We start from the raw sequence: 16,034 nt of genomic DNA on the forward strand, positions 1-16,034 counted from the left end.
AGTTGACTGGTGAGCTTTTTTGACGTTTTTGTGGTCTGTGAGGTTCTTTTTGGTTCAGATTACAACGAAACCACTGAGCACGAGAGGTTTATGTAGAGTCTGGGGATGCTCCCCTCATCAAACCTAGTATTTGATCGTTATGCTTGCAGGAATCTTATGCGGAACACTTGCATTGAGATGACAGATGAAATGGCTGACAGAGACACATTGTTTTGCTGACTGCATACTAGTGTCAGTGGCACCTTGTTCCACTTGTCTAGACCGTTCGTCGTAGATCGTATGGATTTTACATGGTGCCTTGAACCAAGCAAGGCTTTTCAGCCCACGGTGCTGCCGCCATGCCTCCATCGTCGTCAATCTCACTACCAAGCATGACAACTAAGCAGGCAGAAACTTGCTTCCGAGGAAGACGCCATTCCTTTTCTTTTACGAGATGTTCTTATAAGCTTCACAATGTCACGAGAGGAAGTTAAATTGCATCTTCAAGACCCTCATCCCCGCTTTGCCATCCCCCTGGTGCAATAACCTGGCTCTCAAAACCCCGGGAGTTGGTAAGACTGTATTCTCAGTCAGCAGGAGGCCTGAAAGGCAAGAGGGCAGCAGTCGAATTAGAGATTACCACCACCTAGTTCAAAACTCGATCCCAGAAAGTCATCTCCAGTATTCACTGTCATGCTCGTTTTAGTGGTGTATATCCAAAATGTGTTGGTCTAGAGATCCCATATCTACAAACCCACACCGATCCGCAACCCTTTTACTCTTGTGTGCACAAGTCATAGCCCAACGCCAATGTCCATGCAAATCCCTTTCCCCATTCCAATGCCCAGCACTAAACTCCTAAATATAACCATGCCGCAAATCACAACGCCCCACCAAACCTTCCAAAGGACAAATCCTCCTCCTTCACCTTCGTCCCCCCAAAGGGCTCCTCTTTTTTCACCATCGGTCCCCCAAACGGATCCTCCTCCTTCTTCACCGTCATCTTCCTCTTCTTGGCACTATGCCCCAAATCACCCCCAAAAATATCCCCATCCTCCTCCTTCTTCACCTTCTTCCCACCCCCAAGATCATCTTCATCATCCGAGTCCATCTTCTTCGCCGCCTGTTCCCTCCTCACCCTCTGCAGCTCCACCAAATTCCACCGTTCCGGGTCCTTGCACTTGAGAAGCTTCTTCCGCAGGGGCGTGATCTGAGTCTTGATGACTTGTTTCTATCACACAATATTAGCATTCCCTTCACAACAGAAGAAAGAAAAGAAGAAAAAAGAAACAAACATTAAGCCAGTGATCCTTCCTCTCAGGCAACTCCCTACTCAACATATCCCTACACCCCTCAATAGCCCCGAGCACCTTATCCCTAATCTGACTCCCAATCACCCTCGCCTTTTCCTCATTTCCCTTGTTGTTATCACCCCCTCCCCCCCCGGGGGTATCATTCCCCTCCGCCGCCACAAAATGAAACGTCTCCTGAATCAACCTCTCCGCCAACCCCCTATCCGCCAAACTCAACGCAGCAAGCATAATCTGGCTCGGCGTGTAATGAAAGTACGCATCCGTCATCAACGGACTAAACTGCAGCACCTTCCTCGCCTTCGCCTCCGCCTCATCCAACCTCTTCAAGTCCTTCTGCATATCCGGCAAACTCGCCAATTCCATCATCGCCCCCCGAAGCGCACGGTAAGGGTGTTTAACATCAAACGCGAACCTCAACCCCTGACACAGAAGAAACTCCCCCGCGAGGATCTCCTCGGCGGATTTATTGAAGATTTTAGTATACTCCGCCAGATTGACATGTCCCGTGTCGACCTTGCACGCAAAAAACAGCGCGACAAAAAACATTTCCGCCGGCGGGTACGTCATGATGCTGTTTGTGATGTAGAACCTCTTTAGGAACATGGCGGCCGTGGCTTTGATCTCGTCCGCGTAGTGGAGGGCTTCCGACGCGCGGAGGATTTCCGAGGTGTAGTACCCCACCAGCGTGAGCTCCTCTGCTGGAGTCAAAAACTCCGGTAGGGCCGGTGTGCTGTTTCCGTCTGGGTCGGGGGTGTTGGCGTTGGAGGTTGGGGCCGAGAGGTCCTGCTTCGATGTCGAGACGGGGAGTGGGTGGGAAAGTAAACGCTCGGAAATCCTCGCGCGCGCGGCGGCGTTGGTCTTTTCGCGGAGGGCGCTGAGCTGGGTTGGGGAGAAGGACCAGAGACGGTATTGGGAGGAGTCGCGGTAGCGCGCGTCTTCGGTTGCCATGATGGGCAGTCAGAGCCGTCTTGACGGATCGCAATCGCAAGCTCGTGGATATGTTCGACTGTTTTAGTGTTTGGTTGGTCGATCGCTCGATTCGGGATTTTCAGATGGGAAGTTGAAGCTTTCTGATTGCTTAGTAGAGCGCCATTTACAGACTCGCGAAACGTGGGAGACCGCTGCCACGACACAAAGGCGCGAACGTTGTCGTTGACGTCCAGGTCGTTCCTGCTGCTGGCAAAAGTCAAGGTGAGCTTCGGTCCCCTTGGCGGTCAAATGCTCTGGCGGGGCGCTCACCTCGGTGAAAATGCCCCACATCAGATCTTGGCTTTTACAGGGGCCAACGCAATGCTGTGGCGGGTCTGGCCGTTACCCCTGTCCATCTCCAACCTCACTCCAACCTCTCCGATTTCATCACCCAAAAACAACAACACAATCACCCATGTCATCAGTGTCATTAATGTCATTTCATAGCTCTCTAACTATACTCTGAAGGCCCTTCAGGATTGTACCGAGCCTGCCTTTCTACAATAGCTTTTAGGATCCCTAAACTGATAACGCCTTCTCAACTTTGCGGATCCAGCCCACGAAAAACCAACCAAGAAGAATGCGACACCAGACGCCAACCAGACTCGTCCCTTGACCGATATTTCCTGCCGCTATAAAATCCACATAACACGTATCCCACAATGCATCATTAAGTTCCCGGGGCTGAGAGAGCCCATTTTCACCGCCTCATAACCACACGCATCATGTCGCGTCACCCTACCCGGAACATCTAGTAACCAACCTCCCGTCTCGCTGGTACTGGAGGAGCAGGCTTCTTGGATCTGCTCGGAGGAGGCGGCGGTGGAGCCTTCTTCACGACAGGATAACTAGACGTGCGTGTAAGACTGGCGCTCCCTACACTGGTGGCGGGACTTGAGCTACGGCCCCAATCCGGGCTTCCCGTATCGCTCGTGTCGTCATCCCGGTCGCCAAACACATCGTCCTTGGTGGTCACGATCTTGTTAACAGGACGCAACTGGCCACGCAAGTTGCTGACGTTGGGGATGTTTTGGTTGACGCCGTACACCGAGCTTGGAGTGCTGGCGCCGGATATCCGACCTCCGCCGATACGCTCCCGCTCCAGACTCGCACCGCCCTGGAAAGTACTAGCTTTGCTGATGGTGGGGCGAACCGTACCGTCTTGCTGATTTTGAGGTTGAACTGGAAGGCCGATACGTCCAGTACGAGACGCAGGCATGCGGACAGGTGGTGCGCTCGATTCGGTCTCGTCGGACTCGTAGATCTTCTGGCTGCTCACCCGAGGAGCACGCTCAGAGAAGCTCTGCGCCGTATTCGACCTGGCACGGCCGGTTGTTGGGCGCCGTTCGATACTGCCATATGTGCTCATGCCTCCGGGTGCCGGTGCTCCTGGCCAGTTTTGGCGAACACGTCTGAGTTCCTCGGCACACCGCTCATGGTAGTCGAGCTCGGCGTCCAAGAACTGCGTCAAATCCCGTACGCTATCGGCTTCAGCATCCCGAATGTCCTGCATACGGCGCCCAACGTCCTCGGAAGATTCCTCGTATTTGGCCTTGGCGGCGCGAAGCTCGTCGTCGATTCTGAAGTCATCTCGCTTGGCCTTCTGGGACTTGGAGATGCTGGCGTCATACGCAAGGCGGCGGTTCTCGAGCTTCTTGCGGGCAGCCTGTGCAAAAACAATTGGTTAGACACAGGTTCATGGGGAAGCAAGCGGTAGTTGTGTACGCACCTGATACTCCTTCATCATAGCCAGCGACCTCTCCAGCGACTCCAGCCAGGTTGTTGTGGCCTCCCCAACATAAGCCTCCTGGATTGCGGAAACTCTCTCGTTGGCCCGACCCATCGTTATGAGGCAGTTGCCAAAGTCGGAATCTGGTTGGAACTCCTCGCCGTGTGCAACCATTGTGCGGCCCAGATAGGCAGCTGGGAGGCCCTTCTCTCTGTCTTCCGCAGCCTCGACACGGCGGCCAACCCATTTGACGTATTGATTCATTGACCTTTGGAGGCGTTCCATGCCTGTGTCCTGTTAGTACGAGAAGCTCTCTTCGGAGTGTGATGGGAAACCTCACCCTCAAAACGAAGAGCCATCTCCATTTCGAGCTGCTTGAAGTCATCAGACATGGTAGTCTTTGCTTCACTGCCCATCTTCTCGCCGGCCCATTGGAAGGCGCGGTCGAACTTCTTGCCAATATTCATGATGAGGGTCTGGTGTGTACGTTGTAGATGGCGGTATTGGTGAGTATGTGCAGATGAGGAAAAAGAGGAGAAATGTCCTATCAACAGTGGGACAGATGGCGGATAGTGTCCTTATGGGTGTCTCCCGGTGGAAATTGCCAGCGCACAGCTCGGCTGCTCCAACCTCTTGAATTAGTCGTGGTGGTTGGGTTGGGGTGTGGTATCCGTAATGAGTGACGTTCCTCTGTGTTACAATGACGGCAGCCGATTAAGAAAGGCAAAAGGTTGGGAAGCACTGCTTCGGGACGGGAACAGGGTCATATGCAGTCGAGGAAGGCGAATAAAAGAGAGGCCAGAGGTAGAGTCTGGGAAAAGAGAGTAAGGGCTCTGATATGTATTCAATGGCCGCGAGACAGATTTGTACCGTACCGTCCCTTTTGATTGCGAAACTCGTCAAAACGGGTGAATTGGAATCCTGTAGCTGGTCGCTAGGAACAGGGGTCCGCCGAACCCAAGCGGGCCAGGGGCCACTCACACCCTGAGCGGTGGCTGCAGAGCGCTAAACATGCAACTACAGGGGGGTCCCATCATCCATGCCCACCAACAGCTGACCCGCGGACCTGGGGTATCAGTCTGTTATCAGCGGGTGCGGAATCTCTCAATCACGAATGATCGATGTTTCCCATTCTGCTGGTTGCCCAGACACGGCCACATCTCGGACAGCTTTGTCGACGCAATATCGGATGAAAGTGGAAGCTGCAGCGTGAAATCACTCTCATGCCGCCTCGATATGGAAGCTGCAATGGCTTTGCGGACCGTCGACAGCAGAAATCACCAGACACCTTCCACTTACCTCACCGTCCTTCAATTCTCACATGTAAATGGAACCAGCATCTAGACGCGCGACTGGTGAGAAAGGCTTCTGTCCTAAAATGTCAAGGCACCTGTTCCTTAGACTGATTCGCCCCATCGAAACGCTTGCTGGCACGCTTGCTATGGTAGCACACAAGAGGCCCATTCCCCTGACCAGCTGTTGCTGCTGTGGGACTGTGGACTGTGGACACCTTGAATGGAGACCTGTCACTTGTTGGATCTGGATGTCTTGGGATGTCTCCGAAGACATCTGCACGATTGACAGGGTTCCCCGTTGCTTTGTGGGCGTCTGGCTCCCAATCGACCAACCCACTTGTTGAGGCGCAGCAGTTTGTGTGTCGCGTTCAACTCTTCTTGTTTCCCCCATCTACCGGCCATCAATGAGTCGATTGCTGTTCACAAGCACATCCAGATACGAGCTATTTGCACCGAATAAGAGCCGGACCCAGTGAATATACTTGAGATGATGATCCGGTACCCATTTCCGCCAACACGCCAGTTCTGGTGCCACCCACACCAGCATGCAACCTGTAGGTCGATATTGAGAGGAAGCTCTTCCTGCATCCGACACAAGAGCCACCTGCTTGGGCCAGAATAGCCTGAAATCGTTACAGCATGCTATTCAGCGACCACCCACCATCACAATCAAGTCTAGGCCCTCACTACATTCCAACATGGTGGATGGTCGGCCCGAGCTCGGGCGTATTGGTGTGGTGCTGATAACAAGTCGCTGATGCTCTTGCTGTTGTTCCTCTACGCCTTCCGACTGCCGCCCCGACGGGGTGTTTGCAGGTGATCACCGTCTTCTTCCAGAAAAAGAATCCTTTCACGATCGGAACCATTGGCCAGCAGAATGGCAGATCCGGGGCAATCGTAGCGCCAAAACCTAAACGCCGGAGAGATCCGCCAGCCGCCGTCAATCATGGCCCAATTCATACCAAATCCTCAGAGCGCCTGGCCAGATCCGAAACAGCACTTGAAAGCCAGTTGCAAGGTCCCCCCCCGTCTCTTCAGCGCTGTTTCAGCCTTGCCTTGTCAATCTCCAATCGACTTTTCATGCCTTCAGTTTGAAGTCTCAGACTCTGAGAGCCAATTGAAGCTGTCTTTGATCCCTTTGACGCCCTGACGATCAGAAGCCAACCAACTACTCGGCGGGTTTCGATTGACTTGTGGTTGACTAACAGGGTTTATTTTTAGACCAAATGACACCATCTATGACAATGACGCTGCGAAACACCGTCACCGTGCTTGGACAGTCATGGAAGCTAGAGAAAACCAAATGCTCAGTGATGGAGTCATTGGACATGCGGCTGCAGTTCGGATTTGTCCTCCACCAATGCTCTTTGATTCACTTTCCCTCTTTGAAGTCCAACATTTTCCCAGTTTCCCAACTTCAAAACAACCCACACTTGGCGCCAAACACAAGCCATTCAAAACCTCCCCTTCCCATTTCGCTTCCGTCGATCTCACATTCTCATCCAAACCGATGGGTCATCTGTCTTCAATGCGACAGCTCCACAAAATACATGGTGACGTTTCAATGCACTTGGTGTCTTTGAAAAACAGTGGGAGCGGAAAAGCCAAGACGTCTCCGCCTCTCCGCCTCCGTTTCCCGTCCCAAAGTGTCAACCCCGTAACTATGTGACCCTCTTCTCCGACTCCGTACATACTTTTCGGATGCCGAGCCGAGCGTTCGGAGGACCCGTCAAATATACCCAGTGCCCAGTGATACTGATGTAAACAATGGCGAGGCCCCTTAAACCAAAATATAATACCCCCCTTTCCATACCTGGCCTAGCCATTGACGTTTAAGGGGCCATCTTCATCCATCGCTGACTGCTCTCAAATACACCACGTGAGTTGGTCGACAGCGCATAGGGAACATCGCTCACTCGGGCACTATTTCCCAGGGCAAGAGATACTGGCGAGCTACATGAAAGAAGCCATCGGTGTACTCTACATTCGGTTATGACCTCCAATACTTCCCAGCTACCACATGGCAAAACAAGTGGTAAAATTGGGAGTATTTTCAAGGCCGTGATGTGAACTTTTATGAAAACTTCCAGGTAGCCCCCACACGCTGCAGGCCCAGGTATATAACATGGGTGAACATGACTGTGATGGCGATATAAGCTTGCATAGGTTTAAAAACGTCCAATAAGAAGAACCGCCTGCTTGTTCATGTGATCTAATCAGCAAGGGCAATACAGCAAACCTGCCAGGTCAAACTTCTAAAACAAGACCTCACACCAAAAGAAGGCTAAATAGCATGCATAGGGTATGTAAGAATGCATACAGGCTCTGTTCCAACCGGCCAATGTCCCATCTCAAAACGCCAATTACAACAACATAAGAATTTCCAGTCCCATCCAAGTTTCCAGTAATCACCCTCTCAACCCCCTTTACACGGTCCCACTGATGCTCAGTTCTCTTATCTCCTGTAGCACCTGTTCGACTCTGCTATCCAAGTGGCCCTCAGCGTACTGATCTCTAGTGTCCGCATCTAGGTACTGCTGCACCTGAGCCATTCTGCTGTAAGCCTCTGCGCAAAACCGCAATTGGATCTTGACAAGTGCCTCGAATGATGGATCAAGGTAAGGAACGCGTAGATCGATGAGCTGTGGCAGCTCCGTGCACAATTGTTCGTTGAGCTGTTCGTATGCTGCCTTGGCCATGTCCATCTCCTTCTCCGCTCTTGGGAGCTTGGTAACATCCTTGTCGGGCTTTTCGACCAGCTTCTTAACCTTGGCACGTAGTGCGTCGTAGTCGAGGAGTTTGTGGCTGCGCTTCTTGATACCTAAATTACCCGTGTCAGAAGGTCTCGGATTCGGGGGCAGGGTGTAGGAACATACACTCATTCACATCGGGAAAGTAGGCGCAAAATCTCGAGATGGGCTCTAGCACTGTCGTCCGATATGGCCCGTCGAGCGCCTTGATCGTTTCGGCATCCAAATCCTCTACTGCTTGCTTGTAGCTCCTGCTCACGCCGTCCTTAGCGCCGGCTTCGCCGTAGAAGGCATCGATTGTCTCGGCAATACGCATTTGTGAGGCCGTCATCGCTGTTATCTGTTAGTACATTACCGCTTCGACCTGTTCCTTCTGGCACCGTGTGTCCTCATACCTCGCAGAGAATCGAGGTATCCCTTTGCCTCCTTCTGTAACCGCAGCGATGCCGCCTCCATGGTTCTGAAACGTCTATCCAAAATATCAGTTTCCTGTTCCAGCCTCTTTCAACCAGCGCATGCTTGGTGCCATATCCGTACCTTTCTTCAACTTCATAATCTCGGTCATTTGTCTTCTCGACATGGCCTGATCAAACCAAGAACAGTCAGCATTTTGGAAGCAGAAAAAATTTTGTCTTCGGGGCGGTAGAGTATAGTGTAGTGGTTGGCATCGTTGGGGGCGAGGCCATGGAAGTGGTGTGGCGCTGATGTTGGTGCTCTCAGTGCATTAACGAAACGGACGAACCAGTCTTCATCATCACCTGCGTCGTAGCGCGGTTGACATTCTTCTTGAAGCCTGCAGTACAACAAAAAGGTCAGCGCAAAATGTCTCTGGTACATCCTCAAGTTATGGTGCGGTCCACGTACCCGCCCAAGACATGATGGGCAACTGGTTGTTGACTGGTTGATACCTGGTCTATTGCGGCTCGAAATTCAGGGGTTTTCAGGGCGTCGCTCGTTCGTTCCCTGTTCGAATAGGGCAATGCGCAGTCGTCGGTTGTATTGGTCGTCGTTGTTGAATGAAGCGATATTCAAGGCAAAGCTAATTGACTGTCAACCGCAGGTAGTGTCGTGGTTCAAGGCTGGCTAGGATGCTCGTTGTGGCCGGTTTGAATCTGAACCGCCGAGATGGAGAGAGGTGACGAATGTTGAACTGTGGCTGAGCCCCGCTTGACTGCCTACCAAACCCGCGTGCGTGCCGTCGTCCCGCCCCGACGACGTCAGAGCCCAGGAACAGCCACAATCCCGGCACAGATCCCCCGCCAAGTGGGCCATCTCTGAGCTTCTGGGCTGCCGTCTGTTTGCCAGCTGACAAACCAAGCCTTCCATCCTCCTCTCACTTCAAGCCATCTCACTCAGAACAACGGCTTTGTGTTCCAAAGTTAGAATGCCTTTGAGTCACTCGCCGCGGCGAGGAGGCTTACGGCTCATGTCAAAAATGTAGACCATAGTTTTATTTATAAGATCTCGCAATAGACGTTCATGTTGCACCTTTCCTTCATTCACTCATTTTTGCATTCTATCCAAAGACCACACACCCAATAAGCAATTCCCCAGCCGGCTGTTCAAAGCCCATTTAAAAAGTTTCCACCCACAGCAAAGACACTTAGAAACAACACCAAAGTCTGCCAGAGGCAGCCAACCAGCATAACGACCAAACAAAAGTCCCGCCGGTCCAAACAAAAACCCGTTCAGGATCCAGAACCAGTACCAGCAGCATCCATCGAGTCACAAAAACCAGAAATGTCTGTTCGGCGCATCCTCGTCGTCGGCCTCGGCAACCCCGGCGAAGCCTACCGCAACACCTACCACTCAGCCGGCAACATCGTCCTCAACGCTCTACGAAACCAGATGGCTGGTACGCAGCCTTCCTTCAAGGTAGCGCGGCATGGAAAGAAGAGCACAGAAGCCTCCATCGGGCCAAAATATTCGTTTCTGCAAAGTCCCTGTGTTATGAATGTGACTGGGACATGGTTCGCAAGGGCTTACAGGGAGCACCTTATTGACAATGGGCTCAGTCCAGCTGAGTTGGGAGTTGTACTGGTGCATGATGACCTGGAGGAGGAGCTGGGTGTAGTGAAGATTAGGGATTGGGCGCGGAGTCATAGGGGGCATAACGGCATCAAGAGCGTGAACGCCTCGTTAAAGGCTCATCCAGAAGGGAAGTGGGCTAGGGTTTCGATCGGTATTGGGAGGCCGGTGGAGAGGGAGAGGGCGTCGGTTTCGGATTATGTGCTGAGCAAGATCCCAAGGCATGCTAGAGGGATTCTGGAGGAGAAGGGAGGTTCTGGGCTGTTGGCTGCGTTGATGGATTTGGAGAGGAAATGGGAGGCTTCATGAGGTGCATTTAAAGGGTTGAAGGTGTGAGAGAATCTGTACCGATATATTTTGTGATACCCAATTTGGAGGCAGGAGTCTATATCCTGAGTTCCTCAGTTTCTTCCTCCATTACCCAAAAACCATATCAATGAAGAATAACTGCATGTGTCTCCCCATCACGCCAACACCTGGCTGCCCCGTATACCACTCTTATGGAGCGGCTGTAAACCCTTCTCGTCGTTTCGGTGTGCTGCTGCCTCTAAAAGACGCCCAGCCGTAGGATCTGCACCGTTATCAAGAAGTAATTCCACTCCCCTCTCATTGTCAGCCCATACAGCGACAAGAAAAAGGCGTCACAACATCCACATCAAAACCATCTCCTATGAACCAATCACGTACGGGAAACCCGATACCATCCTGGGGCGTCTGGAATATGTGATTTGAGTCAGGCGCCATACTCTAAAAGGATCCGGGCCGAGTCATTATGCGACCAGTACAAATCCCAGAACAGCGCTGTAGTGCCAAACTCAGCTTGAAGCTCGACATCGGGGATCAACGCCATATGTCAACAGCTCACGTAGAGCTCCGTATTGGTCCCTGAGGGTAGCTTGCCGCAGGGAAATTGGTTCGGTCGACTTCAGGACAGGTCTCAGAGAGGGCGCGGAGGATCTGAGGTAGTTGGGTGTTAGTCAGAGTATCCGATAGCCAACCTCACCACCGTGGCTTGAACGTACCAACTCTAAACCCTTGTCTGCGGCTGCGTGTATGGGGTCTCTAACTGATCTAAAAATGGGAGCCTCCCCAGGGGCCCATCGGAAACAGCAAAGGATCGCACACATTCTTTGAGTTGTAATGTAGCTGCAGAACAAGGCTGTGGAGGTGCGGGTGGCTCATGTCTGCCAACTTATAATGGCCCCTCCAGTTGCTGGAAGCATAATGCACGAGTAGAAAAGTAGCGACTATGAGCTCGCCCTGTTGTTTGTCTTTCGGGCTAATAACAAACTGCTCGACCAACTCGGAGATTTCTGGATCCGTCATATATGTCAAGCAGGTGCGAGCAACCTCTGTATTGGCAGCTTGTCTCTCGACGTGAAACTGTGATGCCAGTGAGCCTGTTATCCTATCTGACTCGAGATATTCCTGGGCCGAATAGTGAGCAATCCTCACGTTGCTGTTTTGGTCGAACTCGAGGAGGCCAGGACAGATTTTGAGGATTTCATCATCACCCTCCAGTATCCTGTCTTTGTTGAACTGGGGATTATCTCCGAGCTCCACTGCCGTTGCATGGATGAGCTCGAGGGTTGTAAGCGGCCGTGCAGCGGTACAGAGCAGTGTCAAGACTCTCCTGGCATCTTCGGCTAAGGCTTTGTCGATATTCAGGAGTATTCGTTCGTAGGTGTCTTCCGGGTTCCGAGGGAGCGAGGCGAGCAAGCTATTGAGATGGGTCTTGCTTATTGGACAGGATTGGAGGGCTTTGAACTGGCATTCGACACATCGAAAGCTGTGATGTATCAGTACACATCCACATGGTTTTGTTGACATCGAAGACGTCTCATGACCACCAAATAGCCCGAAAAAACTCACACGCCATTAGCACGAGATGCTAGAGCATCCTGAATTTCCTGTCGATAGTTTTTCCACCCTCGGAGGCGACGATTCGTTTGTAAACGAGCAGCAATGAAGGACGCGATATCCGAGTCAATGGAAGCGTTTTTCATTTTGATGTCTCCGTCTTCAGATGGTGATAGACACTCCCGAGTATCTTGTTCGTCACGGCTGCTGACCAAAAGATGTAACCGAGGTTCTGACCTCTCTCGTATTACTTGTACCGCATCGAGCAAATCATCTCGGTGTCTGTCTTTTGGACTCTCATCTAAGGCGTCTACAATGATGTAGACGTCCTCGAACTCCCGAATTATGGGGTTTAGAGTCTCCAAGAGTTCGTCATCGGGTGGCGTGGCGTCAACAAAACTATCCTCGAGGCGTTTGAGGTGCTCTTCCCCTGTCTTAATCTGACCAGCGAGCTGAAGGATTGCTGATCGAAGCATAGCGGTAGCATCTTGCTTCGATTCGTCGTTGAAAGTGAAGTAGAAGTAAGCCAAGTCACTGGTGACTTTTCCGGGGCGGGACTGCTGCTGCCGGTGTCTCTCTGCTAACTGGATAGCTGTTGAAGACAGGACCGACTTACCACAGCCGGCAAACCCATTCAACCAGAGGAAGGAATTTGGTGTGGATAGCCAAGTGTTGAAGTCAGTTCCTTTCACAAACCAGTGACCAGTTCCTGAATGACGCTTCTTACAGGCCTCATTGTAGTTGACTGACACATCTGGCGCTTTTAGGCCGGACCAGGATCGAAGTTCATGGGATACTTGAGTGTTTCGGATGTGGTTGAGTACCGCTTTCGTATCCTCTACATCATCCTCAATCTTCATTTGGCTGTCCCTCATGAGACTAACAGTGGCTTTTGTGTCTTTTATACCATCTTGAATAGTAATTTGACTACCTCTGATGAGATGAACCGCAAGTTTGGTGTCTTGTATATCATCCTGAATGGTCGTTGTGTCCTTTTGTTGGACCACTTGAAGAGCCAACGTTAGGCCGGCGCGGATGTCGTCAATGGTTTCATCAAGCTTCTGAAGCGTACCTTCTATTATTACATACACATATACGGTTAGTTAGTGAGAAATCGTGCAGGCTTAACTGCTACTTACGGTGGAAAGGGTAGGTGACCCGGCGAGCAGCAGTACGTGCGAAAGCCTCGATATTGGACGAAGCAGTCCTCGTGAGTCGGTTTGGAGTAGGAGCTTCTGTGAGTATCTTGGACTCATTGCTCAATTCGTATATGTATTCCTCGCACTCTTGAATCGAATGTTGTATAGTCTTGAGAAGTGCTAGCTCAGTAGGTTGGAACTTGCGGTTTCTAAAATTTGAGTCTAAAGAGTTGAGAATCAAAAGAAGGGAATTTAGCTTGCTGATGGTACGCGAAGTGTCGGTCTTCTGGTCCTTCACTGTTGTATAATACTTGACGAGGGATTGGGTAGCTTGAATGCCTAGAGAAATAACCCTAATAATGGCACTAGCAACCTCCATGATCGTGGCTATGAGATTGGGCAGCCAGATACTTCTTACAGAACAAAAATCACTTATGTTGTACAAAAGGGAGAGATGGAGGGAGCCAAATAGGCGCCCATGTATGCCTCGCCTCAAACATCTCGCCAAGGATGCGGCCACGAACTTGACAGCGGCTAAGCGCGAGCGTAATATCAAATATTTGTCAAGGTTCTGGGTACAGAAATGAAGGTAATCCGAGATTTAGACCTTATACTTCTTCGGCTCGAGCTCTGTAATGTCAGCGCTCCTTGCTTCACCATCCAGGATCAGTTCAGCCATCAAACACCCAGTACCAGGACCGTTCTGAATCCCCCAACATGTATGCCCGGAAGCGATCCACAACCCCTTCACGTAAGACTGCCCAATGACTGGGTCACGCTCCGTGCCAAACCTCATATGCCTTGGCAGATAGCATGCCTGTTTCGCTTTGATGGGAGCACTCGCCAAGATAGGCGAAACGGTTCCCATATATGCAGTCAAGTCATCACATTGGTCTTCGTCGCACTGCACCAAGTCTGCAGTTTCTGGAAGAGGGATCGAAGGATCTGGTTCGCCTTTTTGGTTCAGTCATGTTAGCTTCATCTTTGTGGAAACATGACTAGAATAAACGACAGAAACATGACCCAAGAAACCTACCACAAGCATATACCTCACCAAAAGGTCTAGCATACACCTCCGGATCAACATTCCGCTTATGCTTCCTCTTCTGCCCCTTTCTCGCCCGATGCTCAGGCACAAAGTCTGTTGGCAGCACAATGTCGGTAAAGACAGCATACGGCGTCACATCTACCTCATAAACCACACTATGTGCCCTCAATCCTTCAATCTTGGTTCTAGGCAGGATCTTGCCTGTCCATGGCCCGGCAGATACAACTACATCTGTCACATTGTCCAGATCAACAACTTCGCTGCTGTTTCTGTCTTCGTACTGTAGCCCGATAACCTTTGTTTTCTCGCTGTTGTACTTGAGACGAGTGACCTTTGCGCCTATTCGGAAATCAACTCCCTTTTGTTGAGCGAGGGCGGCAATTGAGGTAGTGAAATGAAAAGGATGAACTTGTGCTGTTTCGGTTGCTCCAGGTTGACCCATCTCTTGATAGTGTTGAACGACTGTAGAGTCGAACCAGTCGAGATCTTGCGGTAGAACAGAAGGCTTGAGCAGGGTAGTGGCATCTTCGTCTTGCTTCGGGAGCTTTTGCCAGTCTGATTCTTTGTCGCCCTGGGCAGGGTCACCGGCCACTGAGCTCTGTATCGGAAGAGCATCATTGTTTTGACTGTTTGTAGCCACCCCATTTCCATTTTGCTCTCCTTTCACAGGTGACGAGGGTGTTGGGTTCGTCTTGGTTCTAGCGAGGAGGTCGTCTCGAGTAACAGTCGCTGTGATAGACCCACATCCTACTCGTCTATATCCCCAGCGCTCGGCGCCATTATGCTCCTCTGCCAACGCTTTGTGTAGTCGGTATGATAATGGAACCAGAGATTGCGGGTAGGCCCATAGCGCCAGGAGCCCACCAGCTTTTCCGGATGCGCCAGCAGCAATCGCCGTTGCTTCGAGTAGAGTGATCGTGTGAAGGTTCGGATTGAACTTGGGATGCCGTGTTAGGAAGTAGGCCGTCGTGCATCCGATAATACCGCCCCCTAGTCTGTTTTAGCTTATAGAGCAAACATGGGAGAATGGAATATATACCGATAATAACAATATTTCTTTTCTGTTGCTCCTCCATTTCGCTTGCTAGCTTCGAGTGTCCCAGGAGAAGGGGAAGAGCGGGAGAGCGGGGAGTATGCGCAGCGACCAGGATGATGAAATTCAAGAAGATAAAACAGTGGGAAGGAACAATTAATTGGATATGAACCGAAGATATCCGGAGTTGGTCTCTGTCTTCCGCCTCATCGACTGCGGCTCAAAAAGAGTTGCCGCTTGCAGCTCCAAGTCGCCTGGGGCCTGGGCTCGTCGTCATCAATTGGCGGTGGGCGGCCGGCACCTTTAAGCTTCCCATGTCCAACGCGGGGCAACAGCTTGGAGGGGCACCTTTGAGGTGCTGTCTCCGAGACATGATGAGGACAATACTGCACCACGATTTGAGAATCTTCAGTTAAAATATAGCTTTGGAAATCAAGTTGATATATATGTGAGCCCATCAGCTACCATCACCGCTTATAACACCAGCGAACTTCATCTCAACATTCTCTGTGCCCAGTGACGTACCAGCCAGCAGCCAACCCCGCGTTGCTCTGCCCCACAAATCACAGACTCTTGGTATCCTTCTTCAGGGACACCCGAGACACAAAACTCGACAGTTGACAATGCCGCTCTGCATGAACTTATCGCGTGGGTTCATTGTTTGCATTGCTATGGCGAACGGTAACATCAGATGAAGTTCGCTATACCCTTAACCGAGATACACAGGGCTGCTCCGAACTATACCAGACAGACAGTTTGGTGCAAAACAGCGCTTCCAAATTCCGCTGATAATGCTATCCATAGATGGACAAGAACCTGTAGCCCAAATCAGATGAAGTACAACACAGTCAGTCTGGCTACGACCCACAGGTTCAAACACAGCTCCCTGCG

At 51.3% G+C, this 16,034-nt stretch overlaps 6 protein-coding genes across 6 annotated transcripts; 1 reads left to right on the forward strand and 5 right to left on the reverse strand.

Moving 5' to 3' along the window:
* Positions 1 to 582: 582 nt before the first annotated feature.
* On the reverse strand, positions 583 to 2,240 carry QC762_208410 (uncharacterized protein; the record flags this gene model as incomplete). Its single annotated transcript, XM_062887748.1, has 2 exons — positions 583 to 1,210; positions 1,275 to 2,240. The coding sequence occupies 2 exons, from the start codon at positions 2,238 to 2,240 to the stop codon at positions 860 to 862; spliced, it is 1,317 nt and encodes a 438-aa protein (XP_062745898.1). The 3' UTR covers positions 583 to 859.
* Positions 2,241 to 2,303: 63 nt separating this feature from the next.
* Positions 2,304 to 2,552, reverse strand: QC762_0040600 (uncharacterized protein; the record flags this gene model as incomplete). Its single annotated transcript, XM_062883357.1, has 2 exons — positions 2,304 to 2,462; positions 2,532 to 2,552. 2 exons carry the CDS (start codon positions 2,550 to 2,552, stop codon positions 2,304 to 2,306), a joined length of 180 nt encoding a protein of 59 aa, XP_062745899.1.
* Positions 2,553 to 3,012: 460 nt separating this feature from the next.
* On the reverse strand, positions 3,013 to 5,147 carry QC762_208420 (uncharacterized protein; the record flags this gene model as incomplete). Its single annotated transcript, XM_062887749.1, has 3 exons — positions 4,331 to 5,147; positions 3,991 to 4,277; positions 3,013 to 3,927 (listed from the first exon to the last, which is right to left on the reverse strand). Exons 1-3 carry the CDS (start codon positions 4,455 to 4,457, stop codon positions 3,013 to 3,015), a joined length of 1,329 nt encoding a protein of 442 aa, XP_062745900.1. The 5' UTR covers positions 4,458 to 5,147.
* Positions 5,148 to 7,396: 2,249 nt separating this feature from the next.
* Positions 7,397 to 9,174, reverse strand: hob3 (BAR adaptor protein Hob3). Its single transcript, XM_062887750.1, has 6 exons — positions 8,900 to 9,174; positions 8,778 to 8,828; positions 8,573 to 8,618; positions 8,431 to 8,504; positions 8,162 to 8,368; positions 7,397 to 8,106 (listed from the first exon to the last, which is right to left on the reverse strand). Exons 1-6 carry the CDS (start codon positions 8,910 to 8,912, stop codon positions 7,712 to 7,714), a joined length of 786 nt encoding a protein of 261 aa, XP_062745901.1. The 5' UTR covers positions 8,913 to 9,174; the 3' UTR covers positions 7,397 to 7,711.
* A 601-nt stretch (positions 9,175 to 9,775) lies between these two features.
* On the forward strand, positions 9,776 to 10,372 carry QC762_208440 (uncharacterized protein; the record flags this gene model as incomplete). The annotated part of the gene is made up of 1 exon (XM_062887751.1): positions 9,776 to 10,372. One exon carries the CDS (start codon positions 9,776 to 9,778, stop codon positions 10,370 to 10,372), a length of 597 nt encoding a protein of 198 aa, XP_062745902.1.
* A 3,291-nt stretch (positions 10,373 to 13,663) lies between these two features.
* Positions 13,664 to 15,186, reverse strand: QC762_208450 (uncharacterized protein; the record flags this gene model as incomplete). Its single annotated transcript, XM_062887752.1, has 3 exons — positions 13,664 to 14,007; positions 14,099 to 15,100; positions 15,150 to 15,186. 3 exons carry the CDS (start codon positions 15,184 to 15,186, stop codon positions 13,664 to 13,666), a joined length of 1,383 nt encoding a protein of 460 aa, XP_062745903.1.
* Positions 15,187 to 16,034: the final 848 nt, after the last annotated feature.

This window comes from Podospora pseudocomata (genome assembly GCF_035222375.1).
Source record: "Podospora pseudocomata strain CBS 415.72m chromosome 2 map unlocalized CBS415.72m_2.2, whole genome shotgun sequence".
NCBI classification, from domain to species: domain Eukaryota; kingdom Fungi; phylum Ascomycota; class Sordariomycetes; order Sordariales; family Podosporaceae; genus Podospora; species Podospora pseudocomata.